Genomic DNA, 16,864 nt, shown 5'->3' on the forward strand with positions numbered 1-16,864 from the left:
TTGCTTCATCTCCAGTCAGGGCGGCATCATGGACATTAGACTCTTGGACCTGAGACTCTGTCACAGTGTTGATGGCTGATGGTTGAGATAAAAGTGGCAAGATCTCAGAAAAAAAGCTAGAAGAGGACAAATGTTTTATGACCATAGCAATAATAGAAATGTAATAGAAATGTAGTATTAGGAGAACCGTTTGTGTCTGTTCTATTTTACGACATCTAATAGCCATAAATTCTAATTAGTACCCTGGTACATTTATCTTATTTTAATATTTCTGCAGTCTTTTTTTCAAAGCATAGAACTATTATAGATAACCTATTTTAAGCACATAATCACCAATAATTGCTAAATGAGTCGTGTTGAGATAAAAGACATGGAATAATCCCACTTTTTAAGACTTCATCTGTTCCCTTAAGAATCACTTTCCTCCTCAGTTCCCACATATAATCCAGCTCAGTGTTAGAGGCTTGACTCCTGCCACCGGCTCACAGTGCAGCGCTGTATCCCCGCTGCTGGATGTACACAATAGAAAACAATATGGAGCTGAATTGAAGTCATGCAGGGGTCAGTGGCTCCCTCGTGAGAGGAGTATGAATGTTTTCTCAGACTTGCTGCCTCTCTGGCCAACAGGGGAGTAGGAAATGATGATTGGCCTTTACATAATACAGATATTGCACCACAGAGAAGCTGCTGTGGAACTCACTTAAAATCAGATTACTGAATTTGCCCACTGTGTTGAATCAACTTTGCTCTGAACAACAATGAACGCATGAAATGGATTGTGTGCATTTGTCTGTGTAGATGTTCCTTTATGCATAAATTATATAAGTTGAATTAATCAAACAGCAGCATGCCTATGGGTAATTCTATATCTGTGCATGGGATATATCTCGCTTTTTCATTTTCATCCATGATCACGTTTGAATAAATACATGAATTATGGATTACCATCATTATGGATCATAACATTTTTTAAATAAAAAATAAACTGGATATCACATCATTATTAAATGACATTTAATCGCATTTTATTATTTTAATCAGTTATTTGTGTAATATTAAAGAAATTTGTTTTTGAAAAATGCCATGTGGCCAAAAACAGCAAAAATGTCAACTACAATACCTGTAATATAGTTGGCAAATTAACCTGTTAACATTTAGTAAATATATGAAATATATTATAACAAAGTAGTAAATATATTACATTTAAAGTATACTTTGGAAGTATATTTTTTTGTGGCACACATGTACTTTTTCCCACCCATTTACAAATGCAAAATGTCCCACAATAGCAAAATCAACTGTGTAGTTACACAAGTTTATGAATTCATCGGGGGGGCATCATCGCTCAAAGGAGGAAAGGGGGGTGAGAATCGTGCCTGTTTCTCCTGTTGCTCTTTTCATTTTGCTTTCTTCTCGTGCATCCAACAACAAGCTCATTAAACTGCAAGCAAACTGACATTTCACCCTAACTTCTCCCTCTCTCTCTTGTTTCACATCATTAAGCAGCAGCGTGAGGCTCAAAGGTAGCCGGGCAAAGTCTTTGAGAGAAATGGCTCGCCTGGCAAGCAGGCGTTTTGATGAGCTTGTCACTCCCTCACCCCAAACATGCCTCATTAGTAGTTCAGTCGAAACACCTATCTGCACCCCCCCACCCTCCGATACACAGGCACACACACACACACACACACACACACACACACACACACACACACAAACAGTTTCTTTCTCTCTCTGTCTCTCTCTCCATCTCCCATCTCCCTCTCTCGCCCCCCTCCTGTTTTTCAGCACTAATTAGCTGGCTTCTCCCTCTTCTGTGCTTCCCCAGTCACATCTCAAAGGGAGACGGATATGATTTTTCTTTAACCCAAAGGCCAACTTAATCAGCTGAATTAATGACTTTATTACCCGTTAGGCTCCGGGCCATGCAACACATTTCTCTCCAATGCCCAACGCTCCTCTCTCCATCTCTCTCCCACTCCTTCTTTTACCCCCTGCAGGAATTTTTACATTTCAAAAATAGAAATAGACAAGAGAAAGAGAGGCAGGGAGACTAGGAGACGGGTGGCAGGAATATATTATGAGGAATATAATAATTTAACAGATATGGAGTTATAGGTACACCCTAATGACTACTTTAACAATCAGCTTCAAGCCATTAGAGACAACCAAAAATATAAGCTTCTGAGTGCATAATAAAATTGTCTTCTTTTAGCATCTCTGGAAGTGTAATCATGTATCTCGAGGAAAAACAAGGAATATGTGCTTCTCACTATTTTTGTGGAAATCAGTAATATCCATACTCTCATTTAGATTTGCTATAAAATTAATTAACACCTCATTCTATCCTTTTGCAAAGATGGCAAATGGAAGCATACGCATACTGTAACCGCACAATGGAAATCACTGCAGAGCTCAATGTCTAAATGCTCCTCTTTTAATGGCCAAAATACGGTAATTAGTTGATACATCAGTGTCTGTCAGTAGATATATTACCACAATTGAAAAACACTACTGATAAGGAGATGCACCATTAGTCTTCTCATTTACTTGACAAACTCTAACAGAGCCCAAGGCCTATACATTGAATTAGGTTCATCCAGTGACAACAAAATAATGAGGAGGTTCTGCGACTGGGAGCGGACTCCTTAATGCTGGGACCAGAGGAAACTTGAAAGCTCAGATACACGTGAGCTCTTTAGTACCGCTGGGTGAATGGATCGGCTTTTTGGCCGGACGGCTCGCAGGGACGAGCGCCATTAGCAGTGATTAGCATGCAGAGTAATGCTACACTTGTGTTGCTCTGGTCTGGTTTGGCGGTTTGGCGGTTTGGCTGGCCGTTATGGCCCAGAACGCATCATCGACTGCCTTGAATCCAAAATCATTACAGTGTTGCCCTAGTCCCAGTATTCCAGCTTCTGATTATTTCTGCTGCTGAACTCTAAGGCCAAGGATAGGGATTCACAAATAGGACAAAATCTGCAACAAATAACAATTGAAAATAGTCATTAAGTGGTGGCAAAACAGCCTATGTATATCACCTTAAAGTATTGCTTAAAGCCTTAAGGCTGATATATGCTGGTGTCTGATGGAGGCTTCACAAAGCGACACACTCCTGTGCTGAGCTGAGTGTAAGAACGAAAAACTTACTGGTGATGAAACATCTTATTTTTTATATTAATTGAAAGGCATTTTGGAATATGATATTCTGGGGTTTTTCACACACTCACAGCATTTAAGCTCGTCCTTATTATCATTGCCCAAACTGAGAGAACAGTGGATGTATCAAACCAGTTTTCCCCAAGGGCCCCAAGGGTGCTGCTAGGAATTCTGGGACCCCAGGCAAGTTGTGACACAGGAGCCCCAAACCCAGTGCATCTAATTTAGTAGAGTCACCTCTTCAGTCTGCAGGGCCACATGAAAGTTAGTTTCACTGTTTGCCCTAGAACTTTTAAAGAAATGCAGTGTGATAAAAGTGCTATTTCTAAACAGCAGTCTTGAAACCTACCTGCTTGTGCTTTAAGGGCAAATTATTTTTTTATTTCACAGTTTCTCTAACAGTTGTGGCCCACCACTGCTAAATGAATGAACTGACAATTCTGGTTTGGCTGCAAGGCATAATAAACAAACATGGAACAGTAATATGCTAAAGATGGCTGCAAGCTACAATACATTTCTCCCAAGCAACACTTTTATAAGAACTGATAATACAGTTATTTGTGAATTGCCAGTGAATTGTTTAAGATTGGAAAATACATACCCCAGGTTATGCCACCTCACAAGGATGATTACATGTGTGAAGAACAGGTGTATGCATGATAATTGAAATCTATGAAGTTAAATTAATTTGAACATAATTTCCAACTACAAGTTCATTCTCTCCATATCCAGTTTGGATATGTGAAACTGATCTATTAGTCATTTCACAGTAGTGATAAGGCTATTCATCCTTTTGCTTATGAGAAAAGTTTAAATCCAATTACGCACTTTGTCACAGACTAAAAATGTGACTAGGTATTAAAGACGGGACAAACAAACGGCACCAACTGTTAAAAGTCTCCACATCACACCTGAATGCAAACACTGCATGTCAGCAGCACTGCTGAGAGAAACAGGGTTGAGAGAGAGAGGTGTGAGTGATGGTTTTGTTACCCTCTCTCTTGCTAGGAACCAGCATCCCCTCTCTCTTCCTGTTTTATACAGTAGCACCTGTCCCACAGGACCTATTAGTCAATTACACCTGAGCGCTGCTGTTTAATATGGGCTGAAAAAATACCTGAGTTCCCAGCATCAAACACTTCCTCTGCCTTACATTCTTCCTGTGGTATACAGTAATGAGTAGAACGCAGGTGTGTGTGTGTGTGTGAGACAGAGAGAGAGACAGAGGGAGCGTGTGCCTTTCAGAAAAAAGGGAAGAATTATTCATTAGCTCTCTCTTTCGCTCTTTCAGCCTCCCCCCTGATCCTCATGTTCAACAACTCTGGGGCAAATGCAGAATTGCAAATTAGCTCCCGGAAAAATCGAATTAATTGGCCATCCTCACAGGCTTCTTGTCAAAGTTTGGGCTGATGTGTCAACAATTCCCCAGAACTCAAAACAGCACTGCACAATGTGGCGAGGAGAGGAAAACAAAGGAGCAGAGCACAGCACTCCACAAAAAACAATGTCAATTAATACAGCACTTCAATCAGGGGCAAAACTTTCCGAGTTGACTTTTCCTAACCGCACAATAACTCACTCGACCAAGCGGCTGTCACTTCACCCTCTCTGTAATTTCACAATCAATCAGACTCAATTTAGAAGTCAACATTCGCCTTTGGGCTTTCAGTGGCTCCGACGCCAGAAGAATGGCTTCTCTGTGGCTTGTCCTGCACCGAACATGAAAAATTGTGGAACACAGTGAGATCGTAACCACCAGGTTCAAATTGTGTTTCGAATCAAATCTCGCCCTGTAGTTCCCCCTACAGCAAGTGTTTCAAATGATTCAGCCTCTTTTGTATTATCTTGTTTTACACCTATGTAGAGAGCTATTGTTTTGTGTTGATGGACTACAGAAGATCCAGGACCTCTATACATACTGTGTGGCCATAGTTATGTTATCTGATTTGTTTGTTCCAAGTTATTACGCTCTTCAAAGCCTTACACATACAAGTCTACTGTATCGAACAAGCCCAGTGTGGAAGAGAGAGCTGCGACTGCATTCAGCATGCCAACCTTTATCTTAACACGCCATCTAGTGCTGTGTAAATGTATTACAAATGAATATACTACATCACTGAAATGTTTTGCATGTTTTGGCATAATTTATCCTAGATAGAAATTCAGGTATAAAATTAATAATAATAATAAAATCAGGTCTAATAATTAAAATGAAATGAAAACTGAATCAAATATTAGTTTTTCAGATTGAAAATAAAACATAAACGTGATCGACTGGTGAATGTTGATCAAATTCTTCAACATGCCAGCTGAACTGCACTCAGATTTACAAAGTTTCATTTATTTACAAAAAATATATATATAAATACAATCTCAGAGTGTAAACAGAATGTGTTGTCTGTACAAATAATCAGTGTACTGCACTTTCAAAAAAAAAGGGCAGATCACGAGTCGGGGTAACAAAAAAGTGTCAGTTCGACTGTCTGGGGCTTCACCAGCCGTCCAGTTGCAAGAGATTGTTCATTGATACAACAAAGTGGCTCTTTAACTTTTTCACCCCAGGACCCAAAGTGAGTAAATTTAGTCTCATCCTGAGTCCAGGCCTTGTTACGATGTCGTACCCCTACCATGCATGTATGTATTTTGGGTCCCGACCCACAGTTTGGGAAGATACAAAGTCTGTCCATTAATCAGAGTACTGAGCGGTATTTACAGGCGAACATGAGCCAGACTGCACACGCGTTCTCCGGATAGGCAAACACCCGAACACGGACCGCCAGCCTCACATGGTCACCACGACAACACACTATCTCCTCACAGAATGGAGACCTGCACAAAAACCAACAACAACAAATACAGAGCATGTAACACCAAGTGATGTAAACATATTACAGCAACATAAAATTATATACAAAATGAAGACATTTAAGTACGCCAGTTACAGACCAAACAGATCTAGATAGTTTTCTTTTCACCTAAAAGCAATATATCAACATTTTAAACCTCAGACATCAGTCTCAGTGATGTGTACTGACATGACTATGGTAAACTGAAACAGCCAATATTGGTGGCTTTCCGTTCATGAACACTCATAGGGATATGCATGAACTAGAAATGTAAAACCAAAGTCAAATTTCACTTACATTTTTGGTGATTATTTTATGGTTTTTGTGTTGTATAGACAGTGGGGAGTGATAGCCCAGATGGGAGAGAGAGGGTGCGACATATTCATGAGCCAGGTTTGAACCTTTGATGTGTCCTACAGTAATGTGACACTTTATTAGGTGCTTGGGACGGAGCTGGGCTCTCTGTGTGTTGGTCAGTGCTGGTGGAGAATGTGGGGGCATCTTCACACAGGATCTGCCTCAATGAAACGCTAGATGGTGTTGAGACTGGACGTGCGAGCATGTATTTACTATTGCTCTATGCCACTCCAATAATGCATACAACCTGAGCACCGACAAAATACCAGCGCACATGTTGATCTCAGTAGGGAAATTCTCATTCCTCTTGCCCCCTCCACAGCGAGGTCAGAGGTCAGGCTCAGCTACAGACCAGCAGCCCTAGACCTGGTAGGGATTCAGTGTCTTGCTCAAGAACACTTCAGTCTCTCTGACCCCTAAGCCACCCTGCTGGTGCCTGCTGAAATATTCCTTTCAGAGACCATGTTCATTCTGCTCCCTCCCCTTACCTGAGGCAGGTGGCGAAGGCTCTGCGAGCATTGCGGTGCAGGAAGTGGATGGGGAAGCCTTTGAAGGTGTGTCCGTCCGGCACCGCCCTCCTCACCGCGTCCTGGAACTCCTCGTTGCCGCAGGAGACGCCGGTGCAGCGCTCCAGCTCGTAGGCCGCCAGGGCCGAGGACAGCAGGTAGGACAGGTGGTCGTCCCATACTGTCGCCAGCTCCAGGTCCTGGAGGAGGAAACCACAGAGCCCATGCTGTAGATCAGCGTTTCTTAAATTACACATTGGGACACAACACCAGGCTATGTTCTGATGGGTCACCATGTGACAAGCGTTTAAATATGTAGTCAAGAACCAGGGTCCAGAGATTAAATTTCTCATTCAGGTTCTCAATCAGCCTCTCCTCTACAGATCTCCTAGGTTCCAGAGTAAGGAACACCCATTCAGAGAGTATGGTTTGACTTTACTAGCCCAATTAACCAAACTGTACGTTCAAATTATCAATGGTTAAATTCGTAAAAATAGTCAACTTCTCAAATTCATTTTAGAATATTGTGTTAGATAAAATCAGTTAAAATATGAACTGCTTACTCGAGTAACTTTTAACTTCTTATGTAGTTTCAGAATAGGTTAGATCATGTTATGTAATTTAATCTAATTTAAAGGGAAAGTTTAGGATTTTTGGACCTATATATTATGTTTTAAACGCATTAGTATTGCTGTGCTAAAAGGGGATATTTGGCCCATAGGGGGCCTATTTGAACCATAGCTGTCATCGGTTGCAACGTTCTCAGCAGCTTTCTCTCTCAGCACAGTCTGTAGGTGAGTGAAACATAAAGTAAAAACTCAAAGTGTCTATACACAGCTCTGTGTTTTACCTTCCTGTGCTCAGACACCAGGTAGCGCATCTCCAGCTCCAGCTGGTTGCTGGCAGCGGCAGGCTCCAGAGAGGGAGCACAGAGAGGAGGCAGAGGGGGCAGAGAGGTGGTGGAGCCTGGGGCACAGACGGACTTCAGAGCCTCCTCGCTCATCGCCTTCCACCGAGACTGGTTCTGAAGGAAAGACCAAGAGATTGTTTAAAATATAGACATTTAGCTGACACTATTACTTAGAGTGAATTAAAAAAAATCTTTATCCAGGATAAGTTGACTGAGGGCGCTCGCATACATCCACACCTGGCAGCTGCCCAGCACAAGCTGCCCAGTCTGACTTACAGTCATGACTATCAGGTTGATTACACCTTTATCTCTAACAAGCTGATACACAGTGTAAATGAAAATGTTCACCTGCACCAAAACAAATTCCACCTGCCTGACAGTTAACATAATTAACATAATGCCTGGAAATCAAATGAATGTGAACAGTGCGTGAGTTACATCAGTGTTGGTTACATTAGTGTTGGTTACATTATCTATAATAATGATGAACAACAGAATAATATTTCTGGAGCACTTTGTAACACTTTGTAGCACTCTGTAACACACAAATTGCTTTAACAATCAAATAAAAGCAAACATTATACTCATAAAATGAGGAAAAACAATTAGGAACCACAAGATATAAAGATGAGAATAGTGAAATAATAAAAATAATAGGATAGAAGACGACATAAAAGCAAGCCAATAAAAAATTACCATTTCCTCACTGAAACTCTCAATTGAAACAAATACAAATTAAATTCACTTAGGCAGGATGGCAGCTCCCACCCCGCCTACTCAGTTTTAGGGGGAAACAGTGAGGTACACCCTGCTCCTACCTGGAAGTCAAAGACACAGAGCTCCACAGCGTCGGAGGGCTGGCAGTTGGCCAGGAAGGTCTGGTGGTTGAAGACGCAGCCCACGGTGCGGTAGGGGGAGGAGGGTTTGGGCTGGGGCGCTAGGGGCGGGGCGTCGGGGTCTATGGCCTGGTGCAGGTACCTGACCATACAGACGGAAAACAAGCCCACTTAAACCAAATCAATTGTTGCTTGGCCCAAGACCTATCTGCCCACCAAATTTCACAGAAATCTGTTTATAAGTTTTTGAGATATCCTGCTGACAGACAGACAGACAAACTAACTAACTAACTAACTAACAAGGGCAAAAACATAACGGCCTTGGCTGAGGTAAAGAATTACTGAGATTTTATCACAACAAAGTGAACTTCTTCCATGAATTTCTTTTGTTGGTTTTAACAATTACAGAAAAACTCAAAATGCTAAATTTTGGAGGGCCTGCCTAAAGCAGATGTACACTCACACCCCTCTTTGAAATAGGCCTCTTCTCATTCTTCTTCAATGTTGAAAGCATCCATTACATAAATATCAATGATGTATTGCATTTACTAATACACCGAATCCAATGTGACTATCCCTTGTGCTATTTGGGAGAGCACCTTTGTAGAAACCTCGTTTGGGTGTCAGAGTTTAGAAGGGGGTGGTGAGAGTGGTCATTAGAGTTATCAGGTGGCCACCTCTCATCACAGAGTGTCTGAGTAAGGACAAGATACTGTGGTAAAGAAAAACAAATCTGACCTGTGTGCGGTCAGGCTCTCCCAGAAGGTGATGGTCCCGTCGGTGCCGCGGGTCATGACCCAGGTGTGTGGCCCTACCTTGGCCTTGGTGCCCACACACACAAAGGCATCCAGGCCGAAGCCCAGCAGGAGGCTGCACAGCAAGGTGGCGTGGTCCTCACAGTCGCCCTGTAGGCAAAACGCAGGGCAAACATAACTCTTTGACAGCTTCGCCTCCAGTGGGGAAATGTGGAAACTGTCATCCACATCACGTCAGTTTACTGTCTATAATGCATGCAATTCTCTTAACCCTGATGAAGGCTCTTACAGTCATAACACTTTTGTTTTAAACATTAAAGCTTGGTGAATTGTTCTCCAAGAGTTGCTGAATTATTAAACTTTCTTCAGTTCACCGTGAGTCATGAACCTTTGTGGAGCTGTGAGGTTGCGACAGGTTCTTTTTCACACTCTATAAACTATAAGACTCTTTGTTTGTCCTGGTGTCTCAGCAGGGTAAAATATAACCCATGTACTCGCAATGCTGTGCATTCAAATTTAGCTTGTGCCCTTTGTTGGGTGCCATCTGACTTCACCCCACATTTACTGTCACTCTCCATTGGATTCTCTGGAATGCTGTAAAGATTTGGGGTCAAACCAGGTCAAACCTTGCCTTACTTCATAGACTCTTACTTAGTCTCTCTTCTCTTTTCTGCACATTTTTAAACAGATTTTAAAAACTTAAGGATTAATTTAAGGATATCCTGCCAAGATTATTTTGCTGCCTTTTTCACACCATCTCCATTAGTCCCCGAGCCAAGAAATTTGCTTGTCTACATTCATCATGTCACTACACAGGTCTATTTAACCAGAAATACAATGTCCTGTTCTCACAGCAACCAAAAAGTGTTGAACACACACAAGAAAAGTCTGCTGGAAAGGAAACGGGCTCTGTTGTTGTCAAATTGTCCATGACAGTAAGCAACTCTTATTTCAGTAGTACAACTTTTCCAGTAAAGAGGCCTGGGTTGAGCTGGGGACTTGTGCTGCTGCTGTGTTGCTGGCTTGGGCTATGGGGAAGTCAGAATGATAGATGTTCCCCAGAAGTGCTAATATGGACGGCAGCGTCGGAACAGGCTGGGGACTGACGAGGCTAAATTAATTTTCCCTGGAATGAAACTCATAAATCACAGCTGACAAGGGCCACTTTGTGAGAGTTGTGTTGTGTCTGTCTGCCAGCCGCGCACAGAGGAGGGGAGGAGAGGCAGGGAACATTTATCCTGTGGTGGTCTGGGAAATTCCCCAGTATCTAGTCTACAGATGAAAATGCATCAGTCAGTCAACTCTGCACAAATCCCTCTTTCTTAGAAACGATACAATCAGCTGTACTCAGAAATGCAGTGGAGAGTAAAGCCAGCTAAACTCGCCTGCGTATTTGCGCAATAGAGTTTACCCAGCTTCTTAGGCTGACATAAATCTTTGTGACATTAATTCATAGTATACTTCATGGTAAGTAGTGCCAAGCTGATGCAAGTTATATGAGGATAAGGCCTTTTAAGGGGGGCAAAGCACAATGATTTTCTGAAAAAGAAAAATATTATATAGTATATTGTTTCTTTTATTATATTTTTGTTATATTGATTTTTTATTTATATTGGGTATACCTTATGATCATCAGTGACTGGAGGTCATAGTGTACCCACCTTTTTATTTCAAAACTACATCAACTACATTGTACTAAATAATAACAGTATTACTATTTATTATTGCTACTTTTTAACTTAGTAGTAGTACCAGGTAGTAATAGTGCTAATATTAATATATAAAGACAGAGTATTATTATAATAATATATCGGCTCTGGAAATTTCTACTCATTAGATCCGTTAGATATGTCCAAACTGTTTACACAGTTTGACAGAGGAAAGGAGAATTATTATTAACAAAAACAATATCACTGCTCTCTTCAAGCTAGGCCAAATGGAGAGTTTGGATGCGTGCCTTTCACTTACTCTACAGCCTTATGTGCCAAACATAATTTAAAAAAAGTAATATAGCTAACACTTGCTGAAACTCCTCACTTTAGGATCTCGAATGTGATCTCTTGTCAGAGGAGATGTCACAAAAAGAGAATGTATCTATATACATTTTTAGTTGAATTTCATTTAAAAACACATTTTTTAATTTCCATTCCACGAAAGAGAAAACGATCTTCCGCACACTTACATCCATGCAATTTAGATTTATTATATAAATAAAATAAATGTAAAGTGTATGGATCCGTGTGTGTGGAAGATCTTTTTCACTGTGGATTCGACTGGTAACTCCAGCACTTCAGCAGAGACTCAGCTGGGCGAGCGGTAGACACTCTACAAACTTTTCACTGATTCCCCTAGAGAGCAAAGACCGGACTATGCACCACTTCAACCACAGCTACTTTACCAGAGAGGGATGGAAATTTTTGTTTTATCCTCAGGCCTTACGTCTGTCTTTGGGGATGAGGATTAAGCAGTCAAGCAAGGACACTGACGTCTGAAAAATGTGAGTCCTTCTATGTTGTGGCTGTAATTGTCAAGTCTTTCCTTAGCTGGGAGATTCTCCTTACCTTGCCTCTACACAGGAAAGCCATTAGCGTGCACCACTGCTCCTGCTTGCCTCCTCCTCCTCCGACCACGGGGGCCTTTTCGTGGGCCAGCAGGCTGACGAAGCGGGCCGCCTGCCGGGGGCTCTCCAGGAGCCGGCCCGCCCGCAGGACACGCACGTACGAACACACCGGCCTGTTGACGCCATTCTCATCCTGCAGACCACACAGATGCACAGCCAGAGGAAGCATGGAGCAAAAAAGGAATCAAAGGGGGTCAAAGAGGAAGGTAGCGGGTTTCATAATCCCTAAACTGGTTAGGAAAACAAGAAGCTCTCTTCCCTAACCATGAAAACACTAAACCACTACCTGCTTCAGAAGCCAAAAGCAAAAGAATGAGATTGTTCTGAGCAACTCCCAGGTGAGAGTGTGTGTACATGTGTAACACTCTGCCTCCCTGCTATTTGTTCCCCAGGTTTTGTTGTAAATAAGTGAAGAAAGTTCTTGTTGAAACTACCTGGTTAAATTTGGGTTATAAAAAAATAAGCAAAGTATGGGATATAATGGTTTCATTTTTCATGCAAGGCACTATAAATGAAAACTCGCGCCAACCTGTGCAAAGATCTTGACCATTTTGGATTGGTGTGATGGGCGAATCTCAAGGAACTCCCTCCACCACTGTTTGGCATAAACCAAGAACAGCCGCTCCTTCTCTGCAGTCTTCTGCCGTTCCAGTGATTGCTGGATGGGAAATGCATCATGACAATTACTAAACACAGTTTCTGATGTAGCTATCCCCAATGCTGTAATCTAGGATGGGTGCAAATGTAGAAAGTAACTTGAATGTTAAAGATTGAATGCAGACATGTGATTGAAGTGCACGTCCCGTCACAGATGTATCTATTTTGGAAAACAGAGGCTTGAATCACAACAGTATTACTGAACTGATAAATTCATGAGTAAATTAATTCTGAGAACTTTGCTAATTACTTCATTAATTCCCTCATAAATTCATTAGTCCACAGTGAGTCAGTCCATCAATATATAATTAAGGACGAATGAACAGACAGAAAGGTAGAGAGACTCCAGTATCCTGACCTGTGTAGTGATGATGTCAGCGCTCAGAGTCTCTGTCAGAGGAGGATAGAGCTCCAGACTGACATTCAAAACACCAGCTGGTACTTTACATTCACTTCCTGGTACACACACACACACACACACACACACACACGCAGAGCTGCTGTTACTGAAAGCTGTTGCCATGTCATTGAGAGCTGTGAACAGACTGGCAAACGGCAGAGGTTTTCCACATATCTTGTTTTTCCACCATTTACTTACTAATTAACTATGTTACACAAATTTAGCAGCTTAACAGGTTTATTTGCTGGCTATGAATTTGTGAAAAATATACTTCTGGTCATTCATATTTCTACTTCAAATTCAGATGGTGCTACTGGAATAGGTTGATCTCCAGCAGGCTGATAACTGATCTTTAGAGGCTTTTATTGACCGACACTGGTATAATTGGCAGCCAGTGGCTTTGTAGCTATTACAGTGATTTTATTAGATGCAACAGTTTTGATTTACATAATAACTACATTCAGTAATGTTAGCTCTAAGTTAAAAAAATGCTAAAAACGATACTTTAACTGAAATACAACCACTCTTCCATTCAGTTGCATTAGAATTATCCTTCCTCACCCACTCCCATCAGCTCCACAGCGACGCAGGTCCTCCCACTGAGCGAGCTGAGGACGGTCCTCCAGTCCAGGAAGTAGGAAGAGACCAGCGTCGTCTCACTGGAGGTGTCCGTCTTGATCAGCACCAGGTGAACCGGGTCACAGATAGACAGCATGGTGGTGGCATCCGCCATCTTACTGCCCTCTCCTGCAATATCATCGTACAGAATGCATTAATCAATAGGTTTAAAGTAATAATCTGCTACTTTTTCATATAAATAATATGTCTGTCACTTATTGATATAACACAATAGTGATTCAACCTATAGCCAGTTCATGAAAGCTTTTACATTTGCTGTGTCGGGATTTTTCCCAACTGTTGGTCCTAATTGATGCCAAAATTGCTCATTTACATTGCCTCAACATATTGCCCTTGTATCCATCCTTTATACTAAGGAATAGTTTAATAGACAACATGTACCCATGCCGTCTCTATGGATCTCTAAGAGGAAGCCCTCTTGCAGGTCAGGTTCACAGGCACACGGCACTGGCTTTGAGCGAAACCTCTGGTTGCGGAAGTGCAGGAAGAGCGTAAAGGTAGAGCACACCTGACCAGGTAAGGGCTCTGGCTCCTGGAGGTGCTCCAGAAACGCCTTACCACCAAGCACTTGGAGATACAGGTACCGCCGGGCTGGGTCAATGTTGGCTGAGAGGAAGAAGAAAACGTCTTCACTATCATTTCAAACACAAACAAGGACACCTGACGTGAAAGAGAGTAAGCCATGCCATTATCTGGGTTCATTTGAGCTTGTAAATTATTTTTCTTACTTTTCTTCAACTGAGTCAGCTCTTTGTCAATGAAGTGAGTAGCAGGCTTTGAAGGAGATCCTTTGTCGGTGTCTGTCGGTACTTCCTACCAAATCAAACCAACATGACAGTAAGTACAGAGTGGTCAGCAGGTGATTTTAAAGGGATTTAACACTCAATCAAGTTTCGCTATAGACATCCTTATAAAATGGACAAGTAGTTATCTTGAACTGGGTTCAATTCAATCAATTCGGTGAGGATTATTTGTATTAAAATATTGAAAATATTGATAAGAGTTGCTATTTCCAAAAGTCAATGTAAATTCTGAATTGACTGAATTAAAGTCAGTAAAGTGTATAAATCTGAAAATTGCCTGTCAAGGTGCACAACCTTGGCAAAGTGTAGGTCCTTCATCACATCATCTATGATGCCCCTGCGCTGCAGAGCGTGTAGGAAATCTGCCTCAGAGAGAGTTTGATGTCCTGGACTCTGATCCTCCCTCACAGTATCAGCCAGCACCTCTCGGATCTTCCCATGGATATCCATCTGACAACCAAAGAACAACACTTCAGTATCAATTGCATTGTATGTGCACAGTGTAAAACAGGGTTCCCAGGTCCTTCAGTTAAATAAAATTAAAACAAGTTCACGACTGTCATTTCACAGCTCACTCATTTGGGATTTCGTAGTCATCCCCTGCTGTAATGTTTATCTAATGTATCTAACTTAAGATAGACTCTTTTCCATTTAATGTGGATTGAGTCTGTCTGGCTATCCGTCCCCACTCCATAGCAAAGGGTTGTAAATTAGCTAATGTTAAAAAAAATTGGTGGATAGTGAACAAATTAGAATGAATCTATCTTCTAAATAGCTTATGCTTCTCTCAATTACAGGCCTTGGTCAGCTATCCTTTGTCACATACACAAGCTGTACTATTATGGGAAAGGACAGAAATATTTAAGTATTTGCTAGGTCATAAATTATATTACCTAGGAACACCAATGTTGACCATGTCTTTGTGTCAGAAGTAGCCACAACATCAGATGAGTCACAACTGTCTCTCTGTTGACTTATATCTTTGTTTTAGTCCTCAGTGTACAAATGCAACATTGCTCATTCGTATCAGTCACGAGGAGTAGCCTACAGGAGTCCCCTATATCAGGGGTTCCCAAACTTTTTCCATACCAAGGAACCCCAAATAGATACGCATTAGACCACAGACTCCCATTTGATAAGAACGCATAAATTAATGCTTTTATGAAATATAATAGATTTTTGGTTGCTTGCCTTATGATGATCAGTGACTTTAGGTCATAGTTCAGTCACCTTTCATTTACACCACACACATCAGCCTACTTCTAATAATTTGACCAAATATATCTTGCCAATCATCAGTAACGGCTCCACTTTGTCCCCATATATAATTTGATTTAAGCTACTGATATTAGATGCAGGGACTTTGCTCTGCCGTTCTCTCTTCTATGCTGAGAACGTCACACCAAACTCCTTTCAAAAATAAGGTAATTTATTGTGTCCTTGCATATCGGCAAAGGTACATACCTGGCAGAACCTGGCTTACATATGATCCACTAAGCAGCACCCAATTTCAATAAAATTTCAACTTTTAAAATCGATTCACTGCTCGCTACAGCCATGGTGTATTTTGGTGGAAGATTGTGGGAATAACAAGCGAACCAATTATATATGTTGACATTTTATAGATACTAAGTGTTGCTTGCTGGACTATCTACATGCCGAATTTGCCCCAACTATTCATAAAAGGTCTTACGTCATGATATATCAAGTGTGTACGTTTGCCGATAAGCAAGGAAACAAAACTGCCAGGTCTTTGAATTGAGTTTGGCGTTAAGAAAACTGCACGTACCAGGGCTGGAACTTTGCCATACTCAGAAAAGCATGAAGCTAACGTTACCTAGCTAATTCTGTGGCGTATAGCAGTGCAGTATTTAACAATGCAAGTATCTATAGAGATGAAGGCGATGCAGTAGAAGTCTTGTTTGCTCACCTTAATCAGATGGTTGTGAATGATTTGCTTCAGCTCGGAGGCTTTTTCTGGAGGCAGAGACATGGCAGCAGCTGAGCCCCGGCAGGCTTCTGGAGCTAGCTTAGTTAGCAGTTGGGGTTACTATGAGGAACGACGAATAACAATGTTTTGTTATTTGCTATATTTGTTACTAGTATGCATTTGACGTATAAAACACAACCTAACTTCCAGCGAAGTCCTGACAGAAACAACTGTCAGTTTAAACTGTGGCGGAAAAGCAAGCGGGAATACGTCTACCCCGGTGCCTGAAAACCTGCTCCGGTAAAAACCAAAATGTTAACAATTTAGGCCTAAAACAAAAATAATACGTGTCGAATATGATACCATTATTTGGACATTTGATTGAAAGGAATGTTTATTTCATCTTTATTTCTTTCAGTTGATGTAACATTTGACATTTCATTCAGGAA

General features: G+C 41.4%; 1 protein-coding gene across 1 annotated transcript; it reads right to left on the reverse strand.

Annotated features, from left to right (window-relative positions):
* Positions 1-5,538: 5,538 nt before the first annotated feature.
* Positions 5,539-16,577, reverse strand: cep76 (centrosomal protein 76). The gene is made up of 13 exons (XM_071912021.2): positions 16,416-16,577; positions 14,780-14,935; positions 14,411-14,495; positions 14,064-14,288; positions 13,605-13,790; positions 13,002-13,099; positions 12,516-12,644; positions 11,928-12,119; positions 9,350-9,516; positions 8,594-8,753; positions 7,716-7,889; positions 6,848-7,065; positions 5,539-5,985 (listed from the first exon to the last, which is right to left on the reverse strand). The coding sequence occupies exons 1-13, from the start codon at positions 16,476-16,478 to the stop codon at positions 5,847-5,849; spliced, it is 1,992 nt and encodes a 663-aa protein (XP_071768122.2). The 5' UTR covers positions 16,479-16,577; the 3' UTR covers positions 5,539-5,846.
* Positions 16,578-16,864: the final 287 nt, after the last annotated feature.

Source organism: Centroberyx gerrardi, chromosome 12 (genome assembly GCF_048128805.1).
Source record: "Centroberyx gerrardi isolate f3 chromosome 12, fCenGer3.hap1.cur.20231027, whole genome shotgun sequence".
Lineage (NCBI taxonomy): Eukaryota > Metazoa > Chordata > Actinopteri > Beryciformes > Berycidae > Centroberyx > Centroberyx gerrardi.

Coding starts and splice junctions, on each gene's coding strand:
- cep76 (XM_071912021.2), bottom strand. CDS start 16,478: ATGTCTCTGCCTCCAGAAAAAGCCTCCGAGCTGAAGCAAATCATTCAC. Junction 13,100..13,604: donor TGTGGAGCTGATGGGAGTGG/GTGAGGAAGGAT, acceptor TGTGTGTACCAG/GAAGTGAATGTAAAGTACCA. Junction 7,890..8,593: donor TCTGTGTCTTTGACTTCCAG/GTAGGAGCAGGG, acceptor TCTTTCCTTCAG/AACCAGTCTCGGTGGAAGGC.